Source organism: Pantherophis guttatus, chromosome 5, assembly GCF_059756535.1.
Source record: "Pantherophis guttatus breed Tessera chromosome 5, ASM5975653v1, whole genome shotgun sequence".
Lineage (NCBI taxonomy): Eukaryota > Metazoa > Chordata > Lepidosauria > Squamata > Colubridae > Pantherophis > Pantherophis guttatus.
This window is the reverse complement of record NC_142067.1, coordinates 91,124,840-91,140,675: the sequence shown is the minus strand read 5'-3', so window position 1 is coordinate 91,140,675 and position 15,836 is coordinate 91,124,840. Positions and strand designations below refer to the sequence as shown.

Below are 15,836 nucleotides of genomic sequence, written 5' to 3'. Positions count from 1 at the left end.
ATATTGACATTGATCATATAATCAGGGTAGATTGGGACAATTGCTAGCTGTGATTTGTGCTCCTGTTAATGCATATATCTTTTTAACTGCTACATCATATTGCTAGTTAGTGTCTTACTTAGATCAATAAGAATTACCTTGAGGTAAGATGGACGGCCTATAAATTTTCTAAATAAGCAAATAAATGATCATACTTCAAAATATTCTCCTTTTGATGCTTTATAAATAATGGCATCACTTAAGCATGAACACCCTATATGGCATCCCAGAAAGCATAAATTGCAAACTAGAAGCTTTTCTCCAAAATATGTAAGAAGCAGGATTCAAAACAATATGCAGAATAATAAAACCCCAATTTAATGAACAGTTTGTAGAAGGGAATGTCCATTAAATCTAAATATGCATTAAATCTGAATGTACATATTTTGTGTTAAGTTTTATGATTTGCACCATTGCATAATCAATGTACATAGTATCATTTTCAGTAAAACATCTATTTAACTGGCAAATCTTAAATGAACACCAGTCTATAAAATGTATTGAGGTTACAATAGATGTAACTCAGAGAGTGGATTCAAAAAGTAGATTCAGTTACTGGGTGTGGTATTTCCTTCCTTCTATTGTTTTTCAGTCATGAACTTGAGAAATAAGAAATAAGTAGAACATGAAATAAAATGTTTAAATACTTAACAAAATACATTTTGATCCACAAGGTTTCTTTTTCATGCAGGTTTTGTATTTAAGAAGCCGTGGCAAGAAGCTGCCATTATTTTCTCGCTTTCTCAGAGCTACAGTGATATAGTTCCATCTTCTGCCAATTATAGAATTATAAAATCCACTAGGACATCTCCATTAGAAAACCATCAGTTTGCTGACTTCCAGTGAACTTCATGGGACTGTTCCACTGACCAACAGCTCTAACGTTTAGAATGTTCTTTTGTATCTATTGCTTAAACCTGCGGGGCCTTGAGGTTTTGGTTGTGGTCTTTCTTTGTGTAAACCTAGTTAGTTCCTCTTTCTTGTGGCAGCTCTTCAGATATTTCAACATTGCTATCCTGTCTCTCCTCAATCCTCTCTTCTGCAAGCTAATCCTTTAATTGTTTCTCATAGGTCTGAGTTTCCAGATCCTTCACTTTCTTGATTGTCTCCTGAATTTATTCCAGTTTATCAATGCCATGTTTGAGCTGGAGTGTCTATAACTGACCTAGTATTCCAAGTGGGGTCTAATCAGGCCAGGGTAGAGTGAGACAATTACTTCCCATGATCTATGCTCCTAGAGATGCATTTATCTTTTTAACTGCTACATCACTTTGCTAGCTCAAATCTAACCTGGGGTCAATAAGAACATTCACATGTACTACTGCCAAGCCAGGTTTTCCTCAATTTATACTTCTGCCTTCCATTTCTCAACCCTGATGCAGAACTTTACATTCATCCCTGTAAAATTCCATCCTATTTATTTTAGCCAACTGTTGAAATCTGTCCAGTTCATTTTGATTTATTAGCCCCATTTCCCAGCTTTGTCATCTATTAACCTGGCAAATGTCCCCTGAAGTCCAACAAATAGAATGTATGAGTATCTGCTTTTATTTCCATGGTTATTGCTTTTTTTTCTCTGGTGCATTTTTCTGTATACCATGTAGGAATTTGTCAAAAAAAAGTGATTTGTGTTCTTATTTATAAAATGTCCTGGCAAAGCTCTCAGAGATGTTCATGGGAAAGGTCCAGGACTCTCCACTGATATTTGCAGGACCCAGTGACTGAAGGAGGCATAATGTATCTATTTTTTCTTTTAATTTGTATTAACTTGCTCAACACAAAATATTGTCATGGTTATTATTCTTTAGACCTGCCCAACATCTGATCCAAGAGGTGGGGATGCTGGCCAGTAAAACAAGGAAATATTCTCCCATTTTATCAGGAAGATCCCACCACCCATGGACCATCTGCAAGCCCATATGATGCTTGATCTGTGTAGTGGAGAGTGCATAGCCAGGTTTCATTGCTTTGTTGGATACAGTCTTATCTCTGATCAGTTGTCCAGTAGGAGAACCAGAGAATAAATATTTAGGATAGAGTGAATTATTGGTGAATAACCTGAAGAGCCTTGTCCACTTAATGGGAAGTGCTTGGCCCTCTCCATCCACAGATTCACTTTTTGACAGACTTGGGAAAGTGCTACATTCTAAAGCTTGCTAAACACTTAGGTCTGTCATAACTATCCTCCAATCACAGCAGTGTTATGGTTGGTAGATGATTTCCTGCTGGTTGGCAACACTGAGAAACATGAAACTCTGTCTTCCGGGTTTCCAGAAACTTTCAAAACCTGACTTTGGTCCCGTGCCTGAAATTGATGTTTATTATTTGATTAATGGACCCTGTTTTGTTTGGTTGATATTAGGCTACTGTTGCTTGTACTGCTCATTTCAATTAATGATTTTAGTTGTTTTTATGTTTTTTTCTAGTTTTGTACTGTACACCTCTCTGAGTCCATTGGAACTGGGCAGCCAATCAAAATAAATAAACAAGCAAATCAATAAATAAATAGATGAAAAGAAGGACAACAAACTTGAAAAATTAAGCAGTGTCTTTTTCTAACGAGTCTTGTTCATCACAAAACAGAACACAGTACCACTATCAAGCAGCAACCCAGAATGTAGATATGACAGAGATAGGTGGTGCAGACAGCAAATTTTCTTCAGGTTCAATTCTCTGCACAAGGGTTGGTAGACAGCATATGAAATAAACCATGGAAGAAATGGTATAACAATACAAGACTGAAAAAAACATGACACATATTTTATATACTTACAACACAATACAATGAGAACTACAGCACTTATAACTATGATAAGATAGGAAGATATATGAGAGTCAATTTGGTCTAGTGGTTTAGGCATCTGGCCAGAAAGCAAGACATTATAGTTCAAGTTCCGCCTTAGCCATGAATGCCAGCTGGGTGACTTTGGCCAGTTACTCTCTCTGACTCACCTCACAGGTGATTGTTGTGAGGAAAATAGGAGGAGGAAGGTGTGTTGGATATATTCCTACTTTGAATTATTTGTAAAAATAATAAAGGTAGGATATAAATAAATGAAGAAATAAATAACATACATTAAAAAATGGAAATAATCCATAGAGTCAAAGTATAGAAATCGTGGAAAAACAGGGAAAGTATAAAAAATAGAAACTGGGCTTGTGCAAGTGAAGAAGAGTAGATAAAAGTTGATAAAGTGATTATTAAAAATACTAAAAGTTGTAAATGAATGAAAGAAGAATACTGTAGTTATGGAATGCTGAATATCTGTTAATGGTGTAAAATCAGCACCTCAGATTTTACATAAGTGGATCTAAATTAACCAATAGTTCATGTAAGACTATAATAAAAATACTTATTATTTTTCTTCTTCAAAGTTATGGAACATGCCGCTCAATGCCTTCAAATCTAGGCTTTTCTCCAGCAATGAAAAAGCACTATTTTCTTTGAATTTCTTTAGCTAGAATAAAACTTTTTATTCTTCATAATGTCTTTCTTTAATTTTGCTTATACTTTTAGCAGTTGAACCTGAAACCATTTCCTGTAACTGGGAATGCTCTCACTGAAGTTGAAAGTATTAAATGATCAAATATTTAAATAGCTTCAATTTGCTTATCCTAGCAATGGGGCTAGCAATGTTTTTGAATTTAATATATTTATTTATTTATTTATTTGATTTGATTTCTATACCGCCCTACTCCCGAAGGACTCAGGGCGGTGCACAGCCAAACAATAAAACACATACATACAAAATTTAAAAGTAGAATAAAATCAAATTAAATAATTTTGGCCCCGACAAATTTAAAACCCCAAACTTTTAAAACCAATTTAAAATTGAATGTATAAAATACTAAAAGATATTTAAAAATTAAAAATCTTTTATAAAAGGGGGGGAAAATTAGGCCAGGCCCGCCTGGTGAAATAGTAAGGTCTTTAAAGCGCGGCGGAAGGTGCGCAGATCCGGGATCCTCCGTATCTCTGGTAAATATATTTACCAAATTTGAATTAATATGCTTGTTCTGGACTATGTTTTATTTCTGATTGTTTTGATTTAATAATTTTAGTCAATTATGTGGTTTTGCTTGTTTAAGCCTTTTATTATACAGTAATTGAGTCATTTATGGATCATTTTATTTAATATTTTCATTTTTCTCACCAGTTCACCTACTGCTCTAATAAATGTTAATTTGATTTCTTTCTTTCTTTTTCTTTCTTTCTTTCCCTTCCTTCCTTCCTTCCTTCCATCTCTCTCTCTCTCTTCCTTTCCTTTCCTTTCCTTTCCTTTCCTTTCCTTTCCTTTCCTTTCCTTTCCTTTCCCTTCCCTTCCCTTCCCTTCCCTTCCCTATCCTACCTTACCTTACCTTACCTTGCAATCTTGATATAATAGTGTCTCATAATCAGTTCTCTGGAGCAGCCCAAAATAAGAATGATATAGGAACCCAATTTTCACTCACCAATGCCATCTCACAGTCATCTTCTTCAGACATTACAAACACTAACAAAAATTATTATATTAGCAGCAACATCTGCTTCCCTAAGGATATATGAATTAAGGTGGCATCTGCTTGAGCCTCTTCTGAATGTTATTTCATTGTTCTGAATTTAAAAAAGAACCATGAAAGTTTTTACACATTTCCTTCAATGTCATCTTCCTTATTCACTACCCAAGTTAATATGCCTGCTGAGGTATACAATACTCAATATATTTGCAGGTGTATGTAGCGGTGGGAAGAACTACAGTATTTTGGATGAACAAAGTGTTTGCCTATGTCTAGATTAACTTGTCAAGTGTTTAATAAATAAGCCTATTCACAAGCATAATGTAAAAATAGCACTGTAGTAAAATAAGTCAACTTTATAAAATATTCTACTTTAGAACCAACTAAAAAATAAGCTTAATATGATATATTTGGACTGCATTTAGAAATAGAATTTTTAGGTTAGTAATCTGATGTTTGTACTGAAGATAGAAATCAGGAAAACACTGAAATATTTAATTTCAAATAGATCTCTAAATACTCTGGTAGTTTTTCCAAAGTATATATGCCAAAGCTGAACTTAATTTCAGAGATCAGTGGCATAACATCAATTGATATTCATGCCTCTGAATCCTATCCATAATTTAAGTAAAATAGCTTTTGCCTATTCTTGTAACACTTTAACTAACAGTGATTTGATCCATGCAAAATGATCCATGCAAAACTATAAACTATAAAGTTATTGGTAGAATGGGATAAGGAAGTTGTGTGAACCCAGCCATTACGGTGGGTGATTGATTGATTGGTTGGTTAGCATGTTTATGAACTTATTAATTTGCAGTTTTTATAGTAAACTATGGTTGAAGAAGCCAATATTTTCTTTAACATGGGATAAGAAAGCTAACAAATCTATTTGGGATTATTTCTTTAGTAATTTGAAACATAAAAAGTTGATTTTAATGATCAGTTTGACCTGCCATATAAATATGGGTTGATGTCCAGTGTATAGATGACTTCTACTTCTAATATATATTTTGGGAGCTCAGATGGTGACTGATAACTTTAGATGACAATTATTTATACATTGTTCTTCAGATAATATATAACTGTTTATGCATGGTTTCTATGAAGTCTAGGTAACACAAATTTTGTTTCATCAACCCCTATATTGCCTCATTGAAAATTGCCAACAAAATTATATCATAGAAAGAGATCAGGTTAAAAAAAAATCTAAACAAATCATGCCATGTTACAAAAACAGTCCAAAAAATCCAAATGCAAGAAATATTAATTAGTTAAATATTTGGCTGCTTTCAGGATGGTGCCTCAATACTGCAAGTGAACACTTTTATCATGAGTATACCTTGAGTATACTCAAATATACTTAAAATGAGAGATTATTGTTCATGGAGGACAACTGCCCAGAGTAACTAGGAGTCAAGCAGCATATATATTTTATTAGATGATGATTATGTTGATGATGATTATGTTGTTGATGATGATGATGATACCTCATTCTGGTCAAGCTTATCTCATCAAGCATGCCTTTAATCACATAATCGACAGTCAGTTGATAAATCAAGAGTTCATTAAAACAGTAAATCTATTTCAGAGTTGTAATATTTTGATGTTTGGATAACAGAAATATCAGAAATAAGAGAATCACATTTTTTTTCTATTTCGTGGGGGGCTTGTTTTGTTCAATAACTAACTGCCATGCAGAAGTATTGTCTTAGTATAGTATTGTCTTAGTGTTGGCCCTTGTTTCTATGGATTATTGTCCTATTAAATATTACTTGAAAATCCCTATAGCATTTAATGATCATAAAGTATATTCATTTAAGATCTCAATATAAAGACCAGAAACCATTTTTAATTTAAACTATATGACTCTCCATGTTTTCAACGATACCAGTCATATTGCTATGACAATTGTCAATTTTATACCAATTCACACAATTTAGTAAGACCTATCTATACAGAGCTTTTTCTAACTATCCTCAGTTTTAAAAAAAGCATGCACTGTAGGAATGTAGTACACCTATCAGCTACATCCTTTGATTATTAGTGCAATCCATGATGTTCTGAGAAAATGGTTCAGCAAGTCTCTGTTTCTAGCCAACCAATCTTTCCATTAATAACAGATCCTTCAGTATGGACATCTATCAGTATGAATTGTTAAATTAATGTTTTTCTTGTTTATTTATTGTAATAAATATGTTTATTGTTAAATCTTCGGTGCTTCTTGCACTGGCATGATTTGCATGTCATGCTGTGAAAAAATTGGGCTATTTTCACCGAAATTTACTGCCACACACTTGCAGAGTTTCCTCTGTATTTTTTGTCGAAACTCTTTGGAACCAAAATAATAAAGAAATGGGTCAAAGCAGCAATTAAAGCTGGCTGTAGCAAGTGACAATTTGTATTCCACATAAAATGATTTCTTTTGGAAAAGGAGGACATAATGAGTCACTGACATGACAATGTGAGGGAGGTAACAAACAGTAATCAGGAATAGCAACACTACGATGAAGTAGACAGTCTGCCTCTTGCTCTCTCTGAACTGAGAAGATGAATGGAGAAGTGTTAATATGATTGAGATATAGCAAAACCCCATGATGATCAATGGTAGGAAGAAAAATAGAAAGAGCAGGGATCCAAAATAAGCAATAAATTTTTCTTTGGAGCTAAACATTTCTTTTGGCAAAACATCAAAGCAGGTGATGATAGGGAGCTGCTGTAAATGAATGGTGATCTTATGCTGCATGAGAGGGAAAAGGGTGAGTAAAACCAGGGCCCAAATGCTGATGCACACCAGGAAAGAGGCCCTAATTGGCTTTGCTGCTTTGTACCGCAATGGGTGGACAATGCCTAGGTATCGCTCAATGCTAAGGCTCATCATGGTTAAAATGGAGCAATGGAGGTTCCCATATGACAGAATGGTGACAATGTGACACAAGACGTCTCCAAAAGGCCAATTATTCTCCTTTAGATGGTAGGCTATTTGAAAGGGGAGGGCAAAGCCATAGAGTAAGTCTGCAATGTTTAAATTAATGCAAAATATAATGGTGGGAGTCCAAGGCCTTGAATACCAACAAAGGAACCACAAGGAGATTACATTGAGAGGAATGCTGATGCAGCAGTTGAGCATGAAGAGGGCTGGCAAAACCGTCTGCATCACGTAGCTCTGAAGTGCTGTCAGTGTAGCATTGGTCACATTTCTGGGACTGTTTAGATGTGACATCACAAAGTCCGATGTGATGGCAAGGGAGAGGTTTTGAACCATCTTTCTTCTGAAAATTAGTGGTGCTTCAGTTCTAGATTTAAGAAGGAGAAATACAGGCTGGTGAAGTAACCCTTTGCTGGAACATATAAACATTAATATTTCTTAATTAAATAGTAATATTTAATAAACACAACTATTTCTTCTTCAACTCTTCACTGATTACTTCTGAAAGCAAAATCTATTATGATCTTCTTGCTTCAATTTTTTTACTTAAAAGGAGGAAGATTTGTTCCTGCAGCAATATAAGTTTTAAATATCAAAATTGCATTTCAAATTTCATATGGAGCTTTGATTTGATTGACATTTGCTAATAACAACCTAGCACAACTGCTGGTGAGTGTTTTAAGATGTCTTTTAAGTGTCCCAAGTCATGTTCCAAATTCTGCTATTCTCTTGGAAGCTGGACAATGTCCTTTGACAGCAAAGCCTTGATTAACCATTTTTGATTACAAAAGCATGGTTTTAAAAAACCAAGGAAGAAAATCCCAAATGAATCTTTTGTAGATATGTGGTTCAAACAGGTGCCTCAAAAGAATGATCAAATTTGCATGGATCCCGATTATTTATTGCCCAGTATTGACAATTCATTACATCCAGTGGTAGGTTTCAAAAAAATTTATTACCGGTTCTGTGGGTGTGGCTTGATGGGCGTGGCTTGGTAGGCGTGGCAGGGGATGGTTACTGCAAAATCCCCATTTCCTCCCGATCAGCTGGGACTCGGGAGGCGGAGAATAGATGGGGATGGAGCCAGTCAGAGATGGCATTTACCGGTTCTCTGAACTACTCAAAATTTCTGCTACCGGTTTTCCAGAACTGATCAGAACCTGCTGAAACCCACCTCTAATTATATCAAAGATAAAGGAATTAATGGCCAAAGCCAAAGTATCATGTTCACCTGCAACATCTGGAATTAATTATAGACATATTTTTCAACTCCCTAAACATTTAAATAGTATATATTTAAATATTTTCAAAATTTCAGATTAAAGCCAGAATAGATGCATTGTCAATAAATAAACTATGTGGTAGATTTTTAAAAATTTCCATCTCTCAAAGGTTTTGTCCCTGTAATGATATCGATCTTGAAATAATGGATTATATTTTATTGCATTGTGAGTCTTCAGGAGGAAGTTATCTGGCCTATTTTAAAATCTAAACCAGGAGGAGTATGTAATTTCTGACTATGTAAACAATTTACTTGCAGATGAAAATCCTAAAACAGATTTTTAACACTGGATACTAAAAAGATATTAACTATGACTTTTTAGATATTTGAAAGCCCCCATTTTACTTTTGACCTGTGTTCTGGTAATGGAACTTCAAAAAGCAGTCTCTAGGGCAGGGCAAACAGATAGACATAGATAATACAATATCTTCATTTGATTTAATTTTAAATTATTTTAAATTAAAATATCAAGATACTTACCCCTTATTATGTGATGCTTTTTCTCTGGGGTTTTTTTTTGTTTTTTTTGTTTTTTAAAATTTCAATGTCAGAGCAATTTGAAGAAGGACTGGGAGGGTGCGACTACCTCCAAACCTTCAAAGGCCACAAACCTTGGAAAGAGATCTGAATCCTCAGGGTGTGCACCTGAATATTAAATTATTTTGAGTCTAACAGGGATGAGATAAACTCAATACCAGTTCATAATCCAAAAATTAAAAACAGGTTATTTATGAAGTGGATGGATGGATATAGAATCACCCCAAAAGTATAGTCGAAATGCCAGCTACTATGGTGTGACCAATGTACAATACACACAAAAACAGCTACAGCTTCCATTGAACTGTCAGCGGCACTATCTTGATTTTTTAAAATCACATTCTGTAGCATTGTGAATGTGGGTATGTGTGTGGGTTATGTTATAGCAATAGCAATAGCACTTAGACTTATATACTGCTTCACAGTACACAGCCCTCTCTAAGTGGTTTACAGAGTCAGCATATTTCCCCCAACAATCTGGGTCCTCATTTTACCGACCTCAGAAGGTTGGAAGGCTGAGTCAACCTTGAGCTTGGTGAGATTTGATCTGCCAAACTGCTAGCAGCCAGTAATCAGCAGAAGTAGCCTGCAGTACTGTTCTCTAACCACTGCGCCACCGTGGCTCTATATACATAATGAAACAACAGTGCTAGTTCAAGGGTATATGGCACCCCTAGGCCACATTGACAGATGGTGCTATATCCTTCCAATACACAAGAACATTATTTGTTTGTTTGTTTGGTCAATAACCAGCCTTTCAATGCAAACATTTGCATTTTTTGAGTGATTTTGACGGAGGGGTAGCATTGTTACCTCCCAAGCGTGGGTCCTTAGGCCAATATCTATTTCAGTGGTGGGTTGCTCCTGATTCTGTCCGGTTCTATAGAACAGGTAGTAAAATTGGCGGGAGGCTCTGCCCACCCACCATGACATCATCAAGGGTGATCTGTGCATGCACAGAAGCTTCTCTGCATGCACAGAAGCGCGCACGTGCACATGAGCGAAGCAACCCGCACACGCGGTCCCATTGCAAACTGGTAGTAAAAGTAAGTAGAACCCACCCCTGATCTATTTGTGCTTAGATTAAAGACAGCCCTAAAATATAAATATGGAAAACAGCTAAGGAGATATGCTATGCATTTTAGCATTTGAATAATTTTTATCAGAATATGGTGTGCATTTTTTCCTGCTTTTTTTCAAAATATAATTGTACTTCTTAAATTGATGAATTAATTCATAAATTGCATAGAGAGTTTTGGCAATTGGTAGTTTTGAAATGAAATGAGGTAAATTGGAATAATTAGTGAGCTTATTATATGTTATGAAAAATCAATAGATGTAGGAAGAGTACAATAGCCATTGTAGCATTGTATACACTGAAGTTGTAAAAGAAGGACAGGAGATGTAAACCACAGCTTCTAGAAATCTAGAAACTGTGGCTTACCATCTCCTGTCCTTTTTCTACAATTTGAAAGTGGCAGTTAGAGTGGCAGGAAGCTAATACAGATAATCGTTGATTTAAACCAGAATTAGAACCAGAATTTCTGTTGTAAGTCATTGAGATCGTAAGTCAAGTTGGACCTGATTTTATTAAAATGTTTATGGCATCATTAACTGAATAACTACAGTTGTTAAACAAATCATGCAGTCATTTAGTGAATTCAGCTTCCACAAAGATTGTTTTATCCTGGAAATTGGCAAAAAAGGCCACAAATTGAGATTATATGACTGAAGATCTTGCAACCAGTTGTAAATGTTCCTGATCCTACAACCAGTTGTAAATTGCCAGACATCCAAACTGAAATTATGTGACCAAGGGGTGGTGTGACAGCCATAAATGTGAGAACAAGCCATAAGTCTCTTTTTTCCAAAGCCATAATAACATTGAATCACCATTAAACAAGTGATTGTAAATCAAGAGATTTCTCCATAACTACACAGAAATATGCATCTAGATCAGGGGTGTCAAACTTAATTTCATTGAGGGGCACATCAGGGTTGTATTTGACCTTGGAGGGCCAGGGGGTATACTGTGGCCAGCTCGATGTCACTCATGTTGGGGGCACCTGTGGTGGCCAAGTGCTAAGGCAGGACTTCCCTGAGACCCTCCCTCCCTCCCTCCCTCCCTCCCTTTTTCTTTTTTCCTTTTTCCTTCCCTCTTCATTTTCCTTTTTTTTATCCCCTCTTTCCTTATTTTTCCTTCCTTGCTCTCTTCCCATCTTCCCTCCTCCTCCTCCTCCTCCTCCTCCTCCTCCTCCTCCTCCTTCTTTTGTCTTTCCTCCTTCCTTGTCTCCTTTCCTGTCCTGTCTTGCATGCTCAAATGTAAAAGGGGAAACATTTCTCCTTTTGTTTTTGTTTTTTTAGTTTGTTTAGATAGCCCTCTGCTAGCAAAAATGGACCCGGGGGGGTGGGGGGGGCAGTGCACACCCCTGAGCTCCATTTTTGCTGGCAGAGGCACCACAGGCTGGTCCTTTCCTGTTTCCAGGCCGGCCCTGATGGCCGGATCTAAGCACCCAGTGGGCCATATGCAGCCCGTGGGCCTTGAATTTGATCTAGATGAACTATTGTCTCTACATAAGTTTTAGATGCCTGTGGAAGTAGTTTATGTGTTGCCATATGTTCTGAGGTACAGCTCCTATATTTCCTCTCTATGCTATCTGTGACTTTTGGAAGTACAGTTAGTCCTTGACTTACAACACTTCATTTAGTGACCATTCAAAGTTACAACAACACTGAAAATAGTACTTCTGACCATTTTTCACACTGTTGTAGCCTCTCCTTGGTCACATGATCAAAATTTGGAGACTTGGCAACTGACTCATATTTATAACAGTTGCAGTGTCCTAGAGTCATGTGATCCTGTTTTGTGATCTTCTTCTGACAAGCAAAAAAAAATGGGGAAGCCAGATTCACTTAACAACCATGTTACTAATTGAATAACTGCAGTGATTCACTTAATGTCTTTGGTAAGAAAGTTCATAAAATGGAGAAGAAGTCACTTAACAACTGTCTTGCTTAGCAACAGAAATTTTGGACTCAATTGTGGTTGTAAATTAAGGATTACCTATAGTAGTCAGAGGTATTGGAGAATACCAGACATTTTCTAATTTCACCCCAGATTGCATTCTAGTTTTCAGGAGGATTTCCATGACCCTTCAATAAAAATGGAAATATACTTTAAAAAAATAGAAATATTGAAATATTTTTTAAAGAATCCCTACATGGGAAAAGATGGAAAAAGAACTGATATAGTCTCATGCAGCTCTGACTCATACGTTGTCAACTACTGAAAAGAAAATTCACATGAGGGTGCAGATGCTTCATTCTATATTCCTCTTTTGATTTGCTTGCTTGCCTATTTTATACAAAATTAGAAACTGGATGACTGCAACAAACAAGGGAAGAGAGTTAGTGATGACTGACCCTTGATCTAAATATGAGTAATCTGTAGCATTTAAGTTTTGCTTAATTGCAACTCCTCATCTTTTGTCAGTGTTGCCAAAAATGGTGGAAAAGTCCCAAGAATCAGTGTTCGAAGAGCAACAGGTTCCTTCCTATCTTATAGCAGCTCTAAGCAAAGGCTGTCTGTTGAATCTTTATGTATAAAATGTGACTGTATTCATCTGTTATCTTTTAGCTTTTGCTCGGCTAGATGTACCATCTGCGGTGAGCAGATTTCACACAGCATGGATGAAAACAGGCAGCCTCTCCCACAACGATGAAAAATTATTTTGAAGCAATGCTTTTTCATAACAAAGGTGCAAGGTGGCACCCTTCAATCTACTGAGTAGTATGTGGGCAGTGACTTATGTGGTTCAGATGTTATGTTATCTATGACTTGTGAAACTATAGGTTATCCTCCACTTACAACCACAATTGGAACCAGATTTCTACTTGAAAGTCATTACCGTCATAAATCAAGGCCCCACATGACCGGATCCAATTCTGTAACATTTTGCATCGGTTGTTAAGCAAATCATTTTGCGTGTCATTAAGCAAACAATGCAGTCATAAGCGCGAACCTATTTTCCCAAATAGGTGGGGGGGCGGGGTTTGCCAGAAACTCACATAAAGAAAATTCACAAATCATGGCTATGTGATTCTGGGATGCTACAACTGGTTGTAAAGGCAAGCTGCTTTGCCGAGTGCCCAAAATACAGTAACATGACCATGAGGAGGAAGGAAGGGCACAACATTTTACAATAGCCAGAAGTGCTTTATAGTTCGCAATGCACCTGTTCTAGGCCCATTGTAATTCTGAATGGTCGTTAAGCAAGCAGTCATAAATCCAGTCCTCTACTTACGACCAAAATTAAGCCCAAAATTTATGTTGCTAAGAGAGATATTTGTTAAGTGCATTTTGCTCCATTTTACAACCTTTCTTGCCACTGTTGTTAAGTGAATCAGGGCAGTTAAGTTAGTAACATGGCTGTTAAATGAATATGGGTTCCCCACTGACTTTACTTGTCAGAAGGTCATAAATATCATAAATCATAAATATGAGTCAGTTGTCAAGTACCTGAATTTTAATTATGTGACCATGGGGATGCTGCCAAGGTCGTTAGTGTGGAAACTGGTCATAAGTCACTTTTTTCAGTCCCGTTGTAACTTTGAATGGTCAGTAATAAACAGTTGTAAGTCAAAGACTACCTGTATAAATTTTATAAATAAAAATAAAAGAAAGGGAAAAAAAGGCATCAATTCTGATTCCGTCCATAAGGGTGACTTGGCTCCACAAACTTTTCTTCATTGCTGCAGCTATTCTAAAATCTTTTTCTATATCAAGTAATCTTCTTTCCCATATATAATTCAGAAGGGTGTGTGTGTAAATTATTACTTTTATGTATTTTATTAAAAATATGGGGACACCCTATTGATTGTTAATATTTCATTCCTATCCTGAAATTCCAAGTAGATTTTTAAATAAGTAACTTGTATTATTGGGGTTTATTTAGAACTTATGTAACAGGAAGGCTAGAATATAATGTGAGAACAAGGGTAGTGGGGTACATTGCTTGTATGGCTTGTTGTTTATTTCTGCCATGTATTTGCTGAGCTCAGTATGATTGTGACATGCCTTGGAAATATTAAGAAATCACCCAATTTTCCTGTTATTGTTACATGCAAAAAAAAAAAAATGAAAAGAAAAAAGATAAAAATGGGAACTAAGTTGTTGTGATGTACATGGCATTGGGACATCTTCTTTCTTCACACTATTTCACTAAGAATGGATAAGTATTCCATACATCCATGAGTGAACTAAAGGTTTACTTGTCCCAAACACCAAAGGAAAATTTGAAAAGAAGTCTTCTGTAGTAGGAAGTGAATGAAGGTGCTAATTAATTCAATGTTTTCTCTGAAAGCTTTTGAATCCCTTGGGACAAGTAAACCTGCAAGAAAGTCTGAAAGTAACTCCTGATACATGATTATGCAAGTGGAGAGCTCTCTAGCTCCAAATGGTTGGATGCCCTGGAGAAACTGAAAGACAAGGACAAGGACACTCTGTTCAGAGAAATGCCACATTCACTATCGCAGGAAGATCCCGATCAAACCTCAGATGATTAATAGATAAGATTACTAACAAAAACAACAGGAAGACTGAAGCAGATACCTCAGGTGATACATTTGAAGCCTCAAGATTTTTATCCTCCTTTTCTACTGAATACACTCCTTTGGGTGCTATGAGCTAACAAAGAATGTATTGTGTGACCTAGAAAAGCAAATTACAAAAAAACTTAATCAGACTAAAAGAAATCCAGCAGCAGTAAGAACTCAAGCTTAATCACATGTTTAACAGAATAGCTAGGTTGATACAGGTGCCCCAAAGACAAGCGCTTAAGACATTGTGTATCCTCCCATAGTGCATAGAGCATTCCGTAGCTCAGGGGTGTCAAACGTATGGCGTCACATTGCCGCCAAGTGACATTTCACAAGGTTTTTACTGTTTGCAGAACTGGGATGGGCGTGGCCTGCGTGTGACGCATCCAGTTTGACACCCCTGCCATAGCCTGATTTCGGTCCATGCAATTATTCAGTAAAATGCTTTGAAGTACCTTTCTGGACAGATTCATCAAAACTGTGAAGCTACCACAGCCTGGATGAAGGTTTGGTTTCTTTGTAGATTACTAGACATGCATCTGGCTGCCACTGATTTACATAGGTTAGGGCTCTTCCGAATGAGCTACACTGATATAACATTTGCTGCCCCACTTATCCTGCTTCCAAAAGTATACTCTCCAGAGTCCCTTCTAATGAGATGGGTGGCTATATAAATTGGATCAATAACTAATAAATAAATAAGACAACTCAGATAAATAGTGCCATATGGAGTGCATTAGCAACAGGGATTGGTAGATTCCTCTCAGCTTTGCTTCCCTCCATTTTTCTCAAACTTCTTCAGCTAAAAGGAAAACATCTGCTTCACAGTCCTTAAGGTGACCGATGACTGAACTTATTGGTCTAATAACTTAAAACTTCCTTCCTCACTAACCCCTCAACCACTTAAGGGCAGTCAGGCAGATAGTTTCTTTCTAGCTGGTCAAAACCTTCTAG

The 15,836-nt window shown here is 36.4% G+C and overlaps 1 protein-coding gene across 1 annotated transcript; it reads right to left on the bottom strand.

Moving 5' to 3' along the window:
- Positions 1-6,130: 6,130 nt before the first annotated feature.
- Positions 6,131-14,988, bottom strand: LOC117673718 (P2Y purinoceptor 8-like). Its single transcript, XM_034431273.3, has 2 exons — positions 14,896-14,988; positions 6,131-7,832 (listed from the first exon to the last, which is right to left on the bottom strand). Exons 1-2 carry the CDS (start codon positions 14,907-14,909, stop codon positions 6,743-6,745), a joined length of 1,104 nt encoding a protein of 367 aa, XP_034287164.2. The 5' UTR covers positions 14,910-14,988; the 3' UTR covers positions 6,131-6,742.
- Between the last annotated feature and the right edge of the window lie 848 nt (positions 14,989-15,836).